The 13,117-nt window shown below is 41.6% G+C and overlaps 1 protein-coding gene across 1 annotated transcript in view; it reads left to right on the top strand.

Annotated features, from left to right (window-relative positions):
• Positions 1-13,117, top strand: part of ONECUT1 (one cut homeobox 1) — a 39,614-nt gene extending 26,497 nt beyond the window's left edge. The window contains exon 2 of the mRNA XM_019968809.2: positions 5,838-13,117. Within this exon, the coding sequence (XP_019824368.1) occupies positions 5,838-6,130 (293 nt within the window). The 3' untranslated portion in view covers positions 6,131-13,117. The remainder of the gene's footprint in view (positions 1-5,837) is intronic.

The raw sequence follows: 13,117 nt of genomic DNA on the forward strand, positions 1-13,117 counted from the left end.
CCTCTTCAGTATTGCCTTTTTCACGTAATAGAAATCTTCTTCCCTTTAGTCCGGTTCTGTGATAACTACTCTATTTTTAGTGAAAACTATACACCCACACAAAAATATAGTTTTCCCATAAAACACATGCAATACTGTTCCCTAAGCAGTGGTTCCTGTTGTCAGACTTTATTCCCACTTTCTTATTCTCTCTCTTTGTCCACTGCACACTTTTATAGACCAGTTGCTGGTTTTCAACTTTATATTAGGTAATCTCTGGGGCTTCCCTGCTGGCTCAGTGGTAAAGAATCCAACTGCCAATGCAGGAGATGAGGATTTGATCCCTGGGTCAGAAAGATACCCTAGAGAAGAAAACTGCAACCCACTCCAGTATTCTTGCCTGGGAAATCCCATAGACAAAGGAGCCAGGCAGGCTACAGTCCATAGGGTCGCAAAAGAGTCAGACACAACTGAGCTGCTAAACAACAATGTGTACCCTGACATGAGTTCCATGGAAATGCCAGAACATTGCTTTCATTTATATTCTCTTAACAGGTCTCACAACTATAATTCTATACACGCTTCTAGAAGCATGATTTTGTTTCTGTGGGCTGCTTCTCCTGGGCACCTCATTGAAGTTACACACTGACCTTCAACAAGCTTTAGTCCACTCTTCACTCTATAGACATCTCTACTTTCTTATTTGGCCACTCCAACTTCTGTACAAAGCTCTTTCCAGATATAACCACACACATTTAATCACAGTCACCCCATCCAGTACCCATATGAGTACTGGGCTCCCCTTACATCCAAGCACTATGGCAGCCTGCCCTGGAGAGACAGAATGAGTTGGCCAGGCTCCTTGCCCCAGGAGAATCTCACTTCCCAGGTTCTGACATAGTGACATTTGCAATGCTTGAAAGCTCATTGCAGGAACTTCCAAACTGCATTTCCCCATAATTAGTATTGTATAAGACATAGACAGTTTCTACCAAACAAAGTTCTGGAATTAAATAAATTTGAGAAACATAATTATATGTGCTAAACACATACAACGCATTTTGAGGAAGAGGCTATGTATAGTAGGTTTTTCTGAAAGTACTTGGCCTGCAAACCATCTTTTCAAGTAACTCGTGTTTGAGACAATATCATGCCTCTGATGCCATTTGGGAAAGGGTGCTCTGGAGTAGCTTCAGCCAAGTCCTGCAAGTGCTAAGGACCACACTGAAGTCACTCAGGTACCCTGTGTACGTGCATGCTAAGTCGCTTTAGTCGTGTCCGACTCTATGTGACCCTATGGACCTAGCCCGCCAGGCTCCTCTGCCCATGGGAATTCTGCAGGCAAAAATTCTGGAGTGGGTTGCCATGCCCTCCTGCAGGGGATCTTCCAGACCCAGGGATCAAACCCAGGTCTCTTATGTCTCCTGCATTGGCAGGTGTGTTCTCTACCACTAGCACCACCTGGAAAGCCCTCAGTTACCCTAGTTGGGTTGAAAATAGATATCTCTGTGATTTCCCTTAGTTCTGCCTTTTGAATGATAAATAAGTAGAGTCTGCACCCAATGCTCAGTTATTTATTTTTACATAGGTATGTGTTCTGTGTAATTTAGTCCACTCTTCACTGTACAGAGCTCTCTACTTTCTTACTCAGCCACTCCAGCTTCTGCACAGGGAAGTGTCTAGAGTTATCTAGATCTAACGCCTCCCAGTCTATATTCCTAACACAGATCTCTCCCCCTGAGCTCCAGGCCCCATGTATTCTGCCATCTGCTGGACACCCACCTATTGGAGATATTTAACAGGATGTCCAACATGCACTTCAGATGGATTTGTCCCTCATAGAAGTGACAACTGCTCTCATAAAACTCATTCCTCCATCTGCATTCCTCATGGCCCCCTTACTACCATCCAATCAGAAGCCTGGGAGATGTTCTGAACTCCATCCTCCCAGCAGGGTTGTTGTTACTAATTCCTCTTGGTTCTCCCTTCCAAGAAGCTCTTAAATTTGCTTCCTCTTTTCCATCTTCAACTGCCATTGTCTATCTTGGGGTCCTCATTACACTGGTTTTCTAATTGGCTTCTGTCTTAGGCCAGGTTTTCTGAGAAACAGACTCTGAGACTTGCATGCAGAAAGAGGGCTATGGAGATTAACCCTTTTCGAGTGGGGAAGGGTGTGGAGGAAGTAAGACCAGGCAGATGGAGCTGAACTTTAACGAAGTTGCAAAAATAGCCTCAACCCATCCTACAGGGTACTCTGGAGCTGGATAATGCTTCAAAGTTGTCCCTATTAGATGCAAGGGTTTGGTGTGGGGGAGCCTTAAACCAATTCATTCCACTGTCTTCAACCTCTACCCTCATACTCCCATCCCCTACTCCCCCAATCCCCCACTGGATGTGTCTAGCCCTCCAGCTTCTCTCTGGGATGGCATAACCTTTGGCCAAGGGCAGTTCCCAGCATGGATCTCAGCTGAGAGTCACCAGCGTCTTCCAACAGGTGCAAGAATGAGTGTCCTAAAGGAGGTCAAAGTAGCACATGTCAGCATACATGTCCTGAATTGCTGCTTTCCACCTCGCCCCCCACAACACTGCCAGAGGGGTTTTTCTAAACTAAAATTCAATCACACAGCACACTTACTCAAAACCTTACCTACAAGGTAATTCATTTCTGATCTCGGTCTACCTGTGAAGCCTTGTCCCCCACAGCTTTCTTCCTTGCGTGCACTCTTGCTCCGCCACCAATCTACTAACACTTATCAGTCCTTCACGAGTGCTGCTCCCCCTGCTGGGAATGAGTTTTTCCTGCTTTTCTCACTAGCAAACTCCTATTCATCCTTTAGGGCCTAGCATAAGTATCCTTCTTGTGTGATGCCTTCTTTAATATCCTCAAGCAGAGATAATATCCTGTAGGCTCTTGTCATACTCCTGCAGTTATTAGGTTACATAACCATTAGATTGACTTCCTTAAGAGAAAGGCTTGTGTTATATTCGTTTTTGAATGTAAGTGAATGAATCAACCAGCCATGTGCATCAGTATTATGTAAAGCTGTGTCTACTTGGGTTGACACAAACTAACTAGGCTTGACTTTAGTCTAGTCAGCTTATTTTTTCAGGGACTTAATCTGGTTGTCCAGTGAAGGCTGTGGGTTCCCTGGGGGCAGGGACTCTCTCACTTAGTTCAGGATATACAGCTCAATGCTCTGAGGGAGTTGGATATTTAATAAATCTTTCCCATTATGTAGATGCTTCCTGTCATGGTGGGCAAAGGACAGAGCCAGTGATCTATAGAATGTGTTATAAAAGGTACCAGAAGACCTGGCTGCTCTAAAATCTCTCTTTCATAACTGAGGACATAAAAGAGAGGCCTCCCATCATGTCCAGGCTTCCCAGGTGGCTCAGTGGTAAAGATTCTGCCTGCCAATGCAGGAGGCATGGGTTCAGTCCCTGGGTATGGAAGATCTCCTGGAGTAAGAAATGGCAACCCGCCCTAGTATTCTTGCCTGGGAAATCCCATGGACAGAGGAGCTTGGTGGGCTACAGTCCATGGGGTCGCAAAAGAGTCAGACATGACTTAGCAACTAAACAACAATCCCTCATGTCCATTCTGAAATTCTTGTTCTTATATTTCCTAATATAATGGACCTGTGAGCGCTGGAGTGAGGCAAATGCACTCTGAGGCCTGAGTAAGCTGATGCAACTGTAGAAAAGAATTTCTATATCTATTTATGTTATTTTACCCTTTTAAAATTTTCTATATTTTGTGTTTGCTTTATAATGTCTGTAACACAGTTGTATAGTAACACATGCATATCATGTATAAAGAAATAACACAAGGGAATGTAATACTCAAAGCATTCTTTACTAAATAGCACATAATTAAAAAAAAAACAAAACTTGGAGACTCCTAGATTGCACTCTGAAGACTGGAGGCTTTTTCAACCTGTACCCAATAGCTTTTTAGCTGCTCTGATTGCTCAACTGATTTGTGCTAAATGGACACCTAAAGCTTTAAGGGAATCCACCTTGTGGAACAGCAGGGTACAAAAGGTAGGGGCAGGCTGAAGGGCAGGGCTAACTGGGGAGAGCACAGAGGCTGCACGTAGCCAGAAGTGGTGAACCACCTAGTAGGGAATTAGGAACCTGGAATACAGAAAGATGGGAGAGGGAGCAAGAGACAGCAGTAGGTAGGGCAGCCGGCTACAGCGACATGAAAGAGAGGCAGGCCCCATCTCCACCGGGAAGATGCCCTGTCTGCCTTTTGCTGTGGTGGGAGTGTACACCTTACAGTGTGTACTAGCCAGCTGTGAAGATAACTGAGGCTGCTCCGGAACCTCTACACTGGGTGGGCAGCATGGGGTTGGGGGGTGGGAGTGGGGGAGGTTGCAGGAAGTGGGAGGAGGTGCAGCAAGGGGCCGGAAACTGACTGGGAGTACAGCACTGGAGCCTTGTCTTAAAGGTGAATTAGCAGAGCCAGAGAGCGCTGTTGTTACTTCAGTTGCCTGGTTATGTGGGGATGGCTGCGGGGATTCATTGATGGGGGAGGTGGGCGGATGAGGGAGGGGAGGGCATCGTTAGCAATTCAGTGCCCCTTTGGCAGGTGGAAGCCACTGAGCCAAGTTAGTTGAGAAACAGGAGTATGGCATCTGAGGTGAGGAGACCCTGATCCACCACCAAACCCTGGGGACCTGAGGACCACATTGGGATGATGCACCAGAATAGCTCTAGCAGCCATGAGGCAGCTTCATGAAATAGGAACTGCCTGTATGGGCATGGGCAGGAAATGGGCCTTCTCAGCGGGACATGAGGTGAGGGAAGAGGGCAACTCCAACAGCAAGACTCACGTGAAGAACAAAAAGGAGGCACAGGGACACCCCAAAGGTGAACATGGCTAATGTCACAGTTTAGCCCCAGTGGTGACGAAGTGCACTTCATCCCTGCTCCCCAAGTCCTGATTCCACCAAAGAATCGGTGGAAAACTGTTTGATGGGCATGGTAGGACACTCTTTACGGAGTTTTCTTACATACTAACTCTTCCTAGTTTGTTTCCTAGGAAACAAAAACAATCAGAAGGGGAACAAATGCAATTCCTTTTTTATTTGGCTTTTAGACCCTCAATTAGGTTCTTAGTATTCCACTAGCAGCAGACCGTAAATCCTTTGAGGGCAACACCCACTTCTAGGGGATAAGACTTTGTGTTTGTGAAGCCCTCTAGTTAATGTTACTGACTTCCCTGGTGGATCAGATGGTAAAACATCTGCCTACAATGCGGGAGATTCGGGTTCAATCCCTGGGTCAGGAAGATCTCCTGGAGAAGGAAATGGCAACCCATTCCAGTGTTCTTGCCTGGAGAATCCCATGGATGGAGGAGCCTGGCAGGCTACAGTCCATGGGGTCGCAAAGAGTCAGACACAACTGAGCGACTTCACTCACTTCACTAGTTAACGTTAACTTTTACATACTATTTCATATATTCTTACCACAACCCAGTAAGGTAGATGTTCTTACATCTACTTTACAGATAGTGATTAAAAAAAAGGTTCCAATAGTCAGTTCATTTATCTAAAACCCAACATTCCACAGATGAGTAATCAAGGTCCACACTCCGTTAATTGATTTACTACCAACAAAACACAGATACTTGTCAAAGCCAGGACTCATGCCCACTACTCACAAAACTCTATCTCCTCCTCATTCTCTATGCCTTTGTTACACTTCCCTCCCAGCCCACGATGGTGCTAAAACTAGAAGTCAGCAGATAGAAGGTGGCCATGAGGAATGCCTAACAGATTGAATGGGCTGGGCCTTTCTACTCTCAAGTCTCCCAGCCGGTCTGTTCTAACAGCCTCTGTGTCTCTTTGCAGCATGCAAAAGGAAAGAGCAAGAACACGGGAAGGATAGAGGCAACACACCCAAAAAGCCCAGGTTGGTCTTCACAGATGTCCAGCGTCGAACTCTACATGCAATATTCAAGGAAAATAAGCGTCCATCCAAAGAATTGCAAATCACCATTTCCCAGCAGCTGGGGTTGGAGCTGAGCACCGTCAGCAACTTCTTCATGAATGCGAGGAGGAGGAGTCTGGACAAGTGGCAGGACGAGGGCGGCTCCAATTCAGGCAACTCATCTTCTTCATCAAGCACTTGTACCAAAGCATGAAGGAATAACCACGAACTGAAACCTCGGTGGAAAAGCTTTAAATAAAAAGAAAAAATTTTTAAAGACCAGGACCTCAAGATAGCAGGTTTATACTTAGAAATATTTGAAGAAAAAAAAAAGTGTTATTTATAGTCCAAAGAAACCAAAGACATAGCTCACCTGCATTCTGACTTTGTTCGGAGACACACACTTCAGCCGGGTGACAACTTGGCAAGAAAAATTATGAGCAGGAAGGCACCACTGGATCTCACAGCTTCGGTCCGTGATCATCCTCGCTGTGCTTGGCTGTCCTGTGGTTTGGAGCATAGTGATTTTGAGCCATCGAGTGGACACCTTTAAGATCAGACTTCCTCATCCACTCCACCGCACCATGAAGGTGTATGGTGTCTCAGTACTGTGTGTGGGTGTGTGCTTGAATACACCCACACGTACACATGCACACCACCACCACCACTACCACCACCAGTGGTTAGGGACTTAGGCAGGGCTGGTCTTCAGGAAGGGTTGTGCTGTAGGAGTGCAACCAACATAGTGTGGGGTTGTCTGAGTTCATGGGATTAGGAGCTTGATTTTGCTCAACTAGCCTAGCGTTTGAACCTGCCAGGCCCACAACCTAAATGCAGATTCAAACCCAGCAAAGAAATTTGAATGACACCTAAACCAGTGCATTCTCTTTGTTTGTTAAGGAATGTTCAGATATTTTTTAAGAAATGAAACAAGAGTCCATCCATTAAAGAAAGAAAATCACCTAGGTACCAAAGAACACACTTAATATTATAGTGCAGGTATTTTATTGCAATGATTTTAATAACCAAAGCTATTTTTACACAAGATACTATGTAAAGTTATACGTATGAACTGATCTAGCTGTAATACACATACCACGTAGAATCATGACTATTATTTATGACTCTTGAAGCATTTGAAATATTAGTTTTCAGAACTGGCAAGAAAGAATGTAGCTTCAGGGAAGCAATTTATATCATAACAGAGAGGTCAGTGCAGTATACACGAACATCCATATGGCACATTCCCTTTCGGGAACTATAAATGTCACTTAAGTAAACATATAGACATGACTCCATGCTCTGTTCACAGCTGAGAAAACCTGGTGATTCTTCCGAAGTAGGACCCATTTGTAAACTTAGAAAACTAAGTTTAACAGGACAGGTAGCTAAACTAGAAAATTTGTTCAAAGTCATTCTTTTTGGTAAAATGCCACTGAATGAAGCACCCCATACGTAGGTAAATTTGACTAAAATTTTCCTTATCCATTTTACACAGAATACCTATTTAAAATACTTTACAAACACACAAAATAAGCAGACTAACATTATTATTAAAATGAACTATCTAGTTCATTATATCCTGAGAATATAATCAAGCTGATTTGATTGCCAATCCCAATTTTGTGACTTGGACACCAATAAAAATAACATGTGCAACCAAGAAATTGTGGAACTGCATAGAGAAAGCAAGAATTATAGTGGAAGGTAAGACCTTGGGTTCCATAGGTATTAAGCTATCTATTTCACTAAGCATAGCCTCCAAAACATACTACATTCTTTCTTGCTACCGCATTAAGCTGGAAATTTTATAACATAGATTCCACCCTCTTAACAGGGACAGGTTAAAAACTAGACCTGAAAATTTTCCAGATACAAAATTTTAAATTTCTATTTTTCCAAATCACTTAAACCAGGGCTATAGAAATCAAGGCAAAAAAAAAAAAACAAAAAACCCACCCAAGGTAATACAGTTGTTCTAGTAGTACCCAAGTGAATCACTTGGTTCCCAGAAAAACCCTCTTGGGATCAGTTGAACTGTAAGCACGTAAGTGGATACCTTTTGTACTAGTAGGTTAAAGAATTGGGTACTCTTAATCACCACACCTAACTAGAAATATAAAATTAAATATTATCTCAATAATAAGCTATTTATTGAGACTCATTGAAATGCCAAATTAAACATTGAACCATTTTGACACAAAACCTAACTCCTTAGGATCAAATATGAGCATCTTGTCCAGGCCTAGAAGAGGCAGGCACCTGGAGAGATGAACCCACAAGCCATCAGTGTCTCCTTCATGTCTGCTGTGGGATGAGAAAAGGAAACCAAGACATACTCTTCCTTGGATGAAACTGTGCATTTGCCTTGACGCATTTTGTCTTTGACTTTTTTTTCAATCTCACCCCAAATTCCATCTTTAAATTTCCCCTTCTAAATATGGCACAATTATAGTTCAGCTATTAAAAGAAACCATTTAAATGGCCATCCTCTCAGATTTGCTAAAAATATAATCTTGTCAATGACGTAAGTGAAAAAGAAAAAAACTGATGAACATTTTTTTCTCTCTCCAGAAAAAGAGGGGGGCAAAATAATACAATACAATATATTTATCACTTAGGAGGGAAGAAAGCCTTTTTTATTTAAAACATGAGAGTTTTAAATGCAGGGAAATTCAAGCTGTGTCTACACACAACCTTACCAAATTCAATACCCCAGGAAAAACGAAAGTTGAATTCAGACAACTGTGTCTTTTGCTTTATTTTCCCTATGTTACCCACTCAGATTAGTTGGTTACATTTTTGACCAATGCGATTTACATTTTCAACCAATTATTTTGGTACAGTATAGACACAGTCTCAAGGAATATTGCTACACTTTTAATATTCCCACCACAATATTTTGTTTTGTTTGGCCAAGCCCTGTGGCATTCGGGATCTTAGTTCCTCAGCTAGGGATCGAGCCCATGCCCCCAGCAGTGAAAGCATGAAGTCCTAACCACTGGATGGCCATGGATTTCCCCATAATTTTCTTTTTAATAACCAGTGATCCTATTTGCTAACACCAAAGATAATTTTCATACCAGCATTGAATTTGCACCCATTATGCAATTTCAGGGCCTAGAGATATATTTTCTCATAAACAGATGCACAAATCAGAGCCTGAAAAGCAGTTTTTTTACTTGACTATTTAGGCATACTCACAACCTTTGCTTTTTAGAAATCTTAATGGACAAACTCAGCTTCTCACAAGCAATACATGTATTACATCATGTATGACTGATTCCTTCTTGCTTCTGACTTGGCACATAGAAAATGCTTCCATTCCTGTTTAGTCTGGCGTTAATTTACGTCTCAAATGTCTTCACCTACCACACTCAGCAGTGCTGTTTGTTCACCCATCATTTCTCAGTCCTTTAGTGAAATCACCTAAAAAGATACCGCACTCTTTTCTTTGTATGCATGTTTATTCCAAAACTGTATTTCAAATAGCATGTTTTGGGTTGTTTTTGGTGTTTTTTTTTTGGTGGAATGGAAGTTAGACTGTTTTTGGCCATAAATCATTCGGGTCTTCTCATGACTAGAAGCTTCCCTGAAAAGGGGCCAAGAGAAAGAGTGGGAATTACGATGTCTGGACACCCCAAGAGCCCAGACATCAGTAAATGTTCAGGTAAAAGAATTCTTTTTGTCAAGCACTGAGTATTCTAGTTCCTGGATACACCTGGAATAGACGACCCCCACACCCCAAAAGAAAAAAACCAAAGAAAATGTGTGGGGAAATTTAGAAGTTCCAACTGAACATGTCACTCACTCTACCCCCCAAAAGCATAATTAATTTTCCAGGAAAAAAAAAAGATGAAGCTCTATATTACTTTCAGATTCATGCCACTCCTATTGCTACCCCAGGTGAACAACCGGTCTTTGCAGGTTAAATGCAGACTTTGCTATACCAAAGAGTCCTAGGACATTTTCACACGAGCTATAAAGACATTTTCCCTAAGAAAGGGCCTCCCTTCTTTGTACATAAAGGATGAAAACTATGCATTTAGCAAACAAAGAGAAAGCACTTCTCCCTTTCCTATCTAGTTTAGGGTGCATTCAAACACCAGAGGCCGTTTTGAGACTCGATTGGCCTTCTGGATTATTCTTGTGGTGTGGTTAGCTTTACAGTACATTTGGTAACTATTTACTAAATAGTAAGGACAAAGAAGCAGAAGGTAAGAAATAGCTACTTCCACGTGTAAAAAAAAAAAAGAAATGTGTAAAGATCTACTATTTATAGTGTGAACCAAAGACGCTACCTCACTCGATTTCCATTGGTGATTTTAATCACATTGATGATACCAAAGAATACCAAAGATATTTTCGTGCACGGCCTTGGTCTGCAGAGGGAACTCCGCCCCTCCCCCCCCACCTCCTCTCCCCGCCTCACTCTTCACTCAGTGTGTAAACTTGTCTTCATTCTTAATAATAATGATACGATAATGACAACAACAACATTAGGAAATACTACTCTTACTACTGCTAGTTCTACTTGTAAATCTCTAGGCAAACATGTTGCAAACTTTGTAAACTCCTAGGACGAGTGCCTTGCTTGAACCAAAGTGTTAAACCGCTGTTGACCTCTCTCACCTTATACTCTTTGAATACCTCAGCCTCTTAGAAAGGCCACTAATGAAAAAAAAAAAAAAAAAAAGGAATAATTAATCACCGTGGTGCTTTTTCCGTGCAACCATGCAATGAAACTTTCTTTGATACCAAAGGATGACTTTTTCCCCCCAATTTCTTGCTGATAAACCAAAGCTCCTCCTCCTGGTTCCCTCTCAAAGCTCCCCCCAACTTCACCGAGTCCCTTCCCCAGGCAGGCCGTGCATCACTTTTACCAATTCCTCCAAATACCTCATAGTAATAAAATTTTAGGGTTATGTTGTATAGAGAGTCTATGTGATAAGGCAGAACTTACTAGTTTGATAATTGTTAAGGTTACTTTTAAAAAAAAAACTTTATAATTCTTATTTATTTTGTAGTTTGTATGTTTGGGATGTCCCCCACCCCACCCCCACTTTGGTTCGGGGTTTATTTTCTCAGAAGAACTGCTCTGTTGCTCAAGGAAGACTTAATTTCTGGAAATGTTCCCCAGGTGGGTGAAGGGTTGTGTAAAAATGCAAGAATGGAATAAGAAATGATTTTCATTCTGACGGTTACTTATGAAGTTTTTGTGTTTTCGTAGTAAATTTGTTTCCACAGGGTAAAGAAGTATATATAATCTTTTTTTGTGAAACTGGTTCCTATTTTTCTCTATAATGTGCTGTGATTTTTTTTAATTTAAATTACATTTTATATGAGCTTATTTAATCACTGTGTTAATTTATGACTGTGTAGTTTTTAAAATGTATATAGTAGAATGGAAACGGCCAAAGCTTTATGTTACAATCTTTTTGTTCTCTATGCTAAGATTAGCTGAAGGCAAGAACTTCTCTTAACTGCAGGGTGTATCTTCAGCTTTTCTTAGCAGGCACTTCAATGTGTGTTGTGAACACTGCCAGGCTCCCCCCTCAAAAAATCTGTACATGCCAAAATGGGTGTTTCAAGGTAGTCTTTTCTGTCACTTAGAAGAAAGGCATTGTTTATGTTCTTCCTTTAATTTATCAATATTTTATTTTTTTTCTTTAAGAAAAGGTTGCTTTGCAGGTTAGACCTGAAATTCCGAAGACTTTAAGACTTATTTAATGTTTCAAAGCACCGGCATTTGTGAGATATTTTGCCACTTTAAAAAAAAAAAAGAAAAACATTTGCCCAGGTATGAGAAGTAAAAAGTGTAAAAACTCAAAGAGACAAGCTAACTTGAATTTGGAAATCCTCTTAAGTGTCACCAAGTTTCTGAAGTGCTTCAAGGCAGCGGGCAGGGCTTGGAGACAGTTCCTTTCGCAGACCTAAGAGATCATCACAGGTCCGTGACCTTAGAGAGAAAGTCAGGCTAGGTAGCAGCAGACCTGGCCCCTGCCTGTCCAGCCAACCTGCAGAAGAAGCAAAACACAATTGCTGAACCCCAGTCAGAAATCAAATTTAAGAAAAATGTTTCAAAGATACAGATTCCACCTCATGTTTTTTTGTTTTGTTTTGTTTTTTTAATTCTTGGCATCTACTACCCACAATTACCCTTTTCCCTCCCCAAACCACCACCCCCAACAAAAATTAGAAGAATTCTCAAATGCCACAGCCCCAGGGGAGAATGAACTTCAGACTTGTCTGTCTCTTCTCACTGGTCATATTCCCACTAGTTTTCTTGCCCACACTAAAGAGGGTCCCTGCCCCAAACCCCCTTAATCAAGGCTGTTCATACCCTTGGCCCTGCTTCAGATCAGCACACACACAGAATTCTCAGCTGACCAGAGCGTCCTCAGAAGACCCGGTGCCCACTATTTTGTTTAATTTTGCTAAGTAAGTTGCTTCAACTACATGACATAAATCCATAGATGTAAATACTTTTTCTCCTAATATAAGAATTTTACCTTATTTTCTTTTGCAGGGGTGTTTGGGGGAGGGGGAAGGAAGGGGAGGGTTTAGACTTTTGGTCAAATGTTACATTTTCTTAGAAACATTTTATACTTGTTATGTATTTTAATAGGGCAATAAATCTGCTCTGAGTTGCAGGATCATTCAGTGCTCTATTGGTAAGCATTGATTAATTACTTGTTTTTAATACAAATGCTGTGTAGTGAGTTACAGAAAGCCCAGGAAAATGGTTGAGGGAGTTGACTTTCACCATCACCAATGAAACGCTGAACAGAGTTGTATTCATAAGGTCGTATTTTCTGTTTCTGTGTTAGTCTCAATTTTTTGTGGTATGTTCTGCATTTATTACATAATCATTGTGGGCTCATTTGACATTTGCCGTCTGAACCAAGTGACAAGTATTTTTTAACAAAATAAACTTTAAAACATTGTCTTCCACTTGCTTCGGTAGTTGTCTTCATATCTCCCTGAGTTTCTCGTCCCTTCTAAAGTCAGCCCAACTGTCACTCATGTAGACCTGTCCCTTCTCCCTCTTCTATTTTCAGTAACTTTGACCTTAGCTCATGTTTGAGTGTGACTCAGTTTCCCTGTTCAAGTTAGCTTGATGGTTTATTATGTAAGGAGGGTGCCTAAGACAATCATCAGGTAAAAAAAAAAAAAATTAAATTAAAAAAAAAAAAAAAAA

Source organism: Bos indicus, chromosome 10, assembly GCF_029378745.1.
Source record: "Bos indicus isolate NIAB-ARS_2022 breed Sahiwal x Tharparkar chromosome 10, NIAB-ARS_B.indTharparkar_mat_pri_1.0, whole genome shotgun sequence".
NCBI classification, from domain to species: domain Eukaryota; kingdom Metazoa; phylum Chordata; class Mammalia; order Artiodactyla; family Bovidae; genus Bos; species Bos indicus.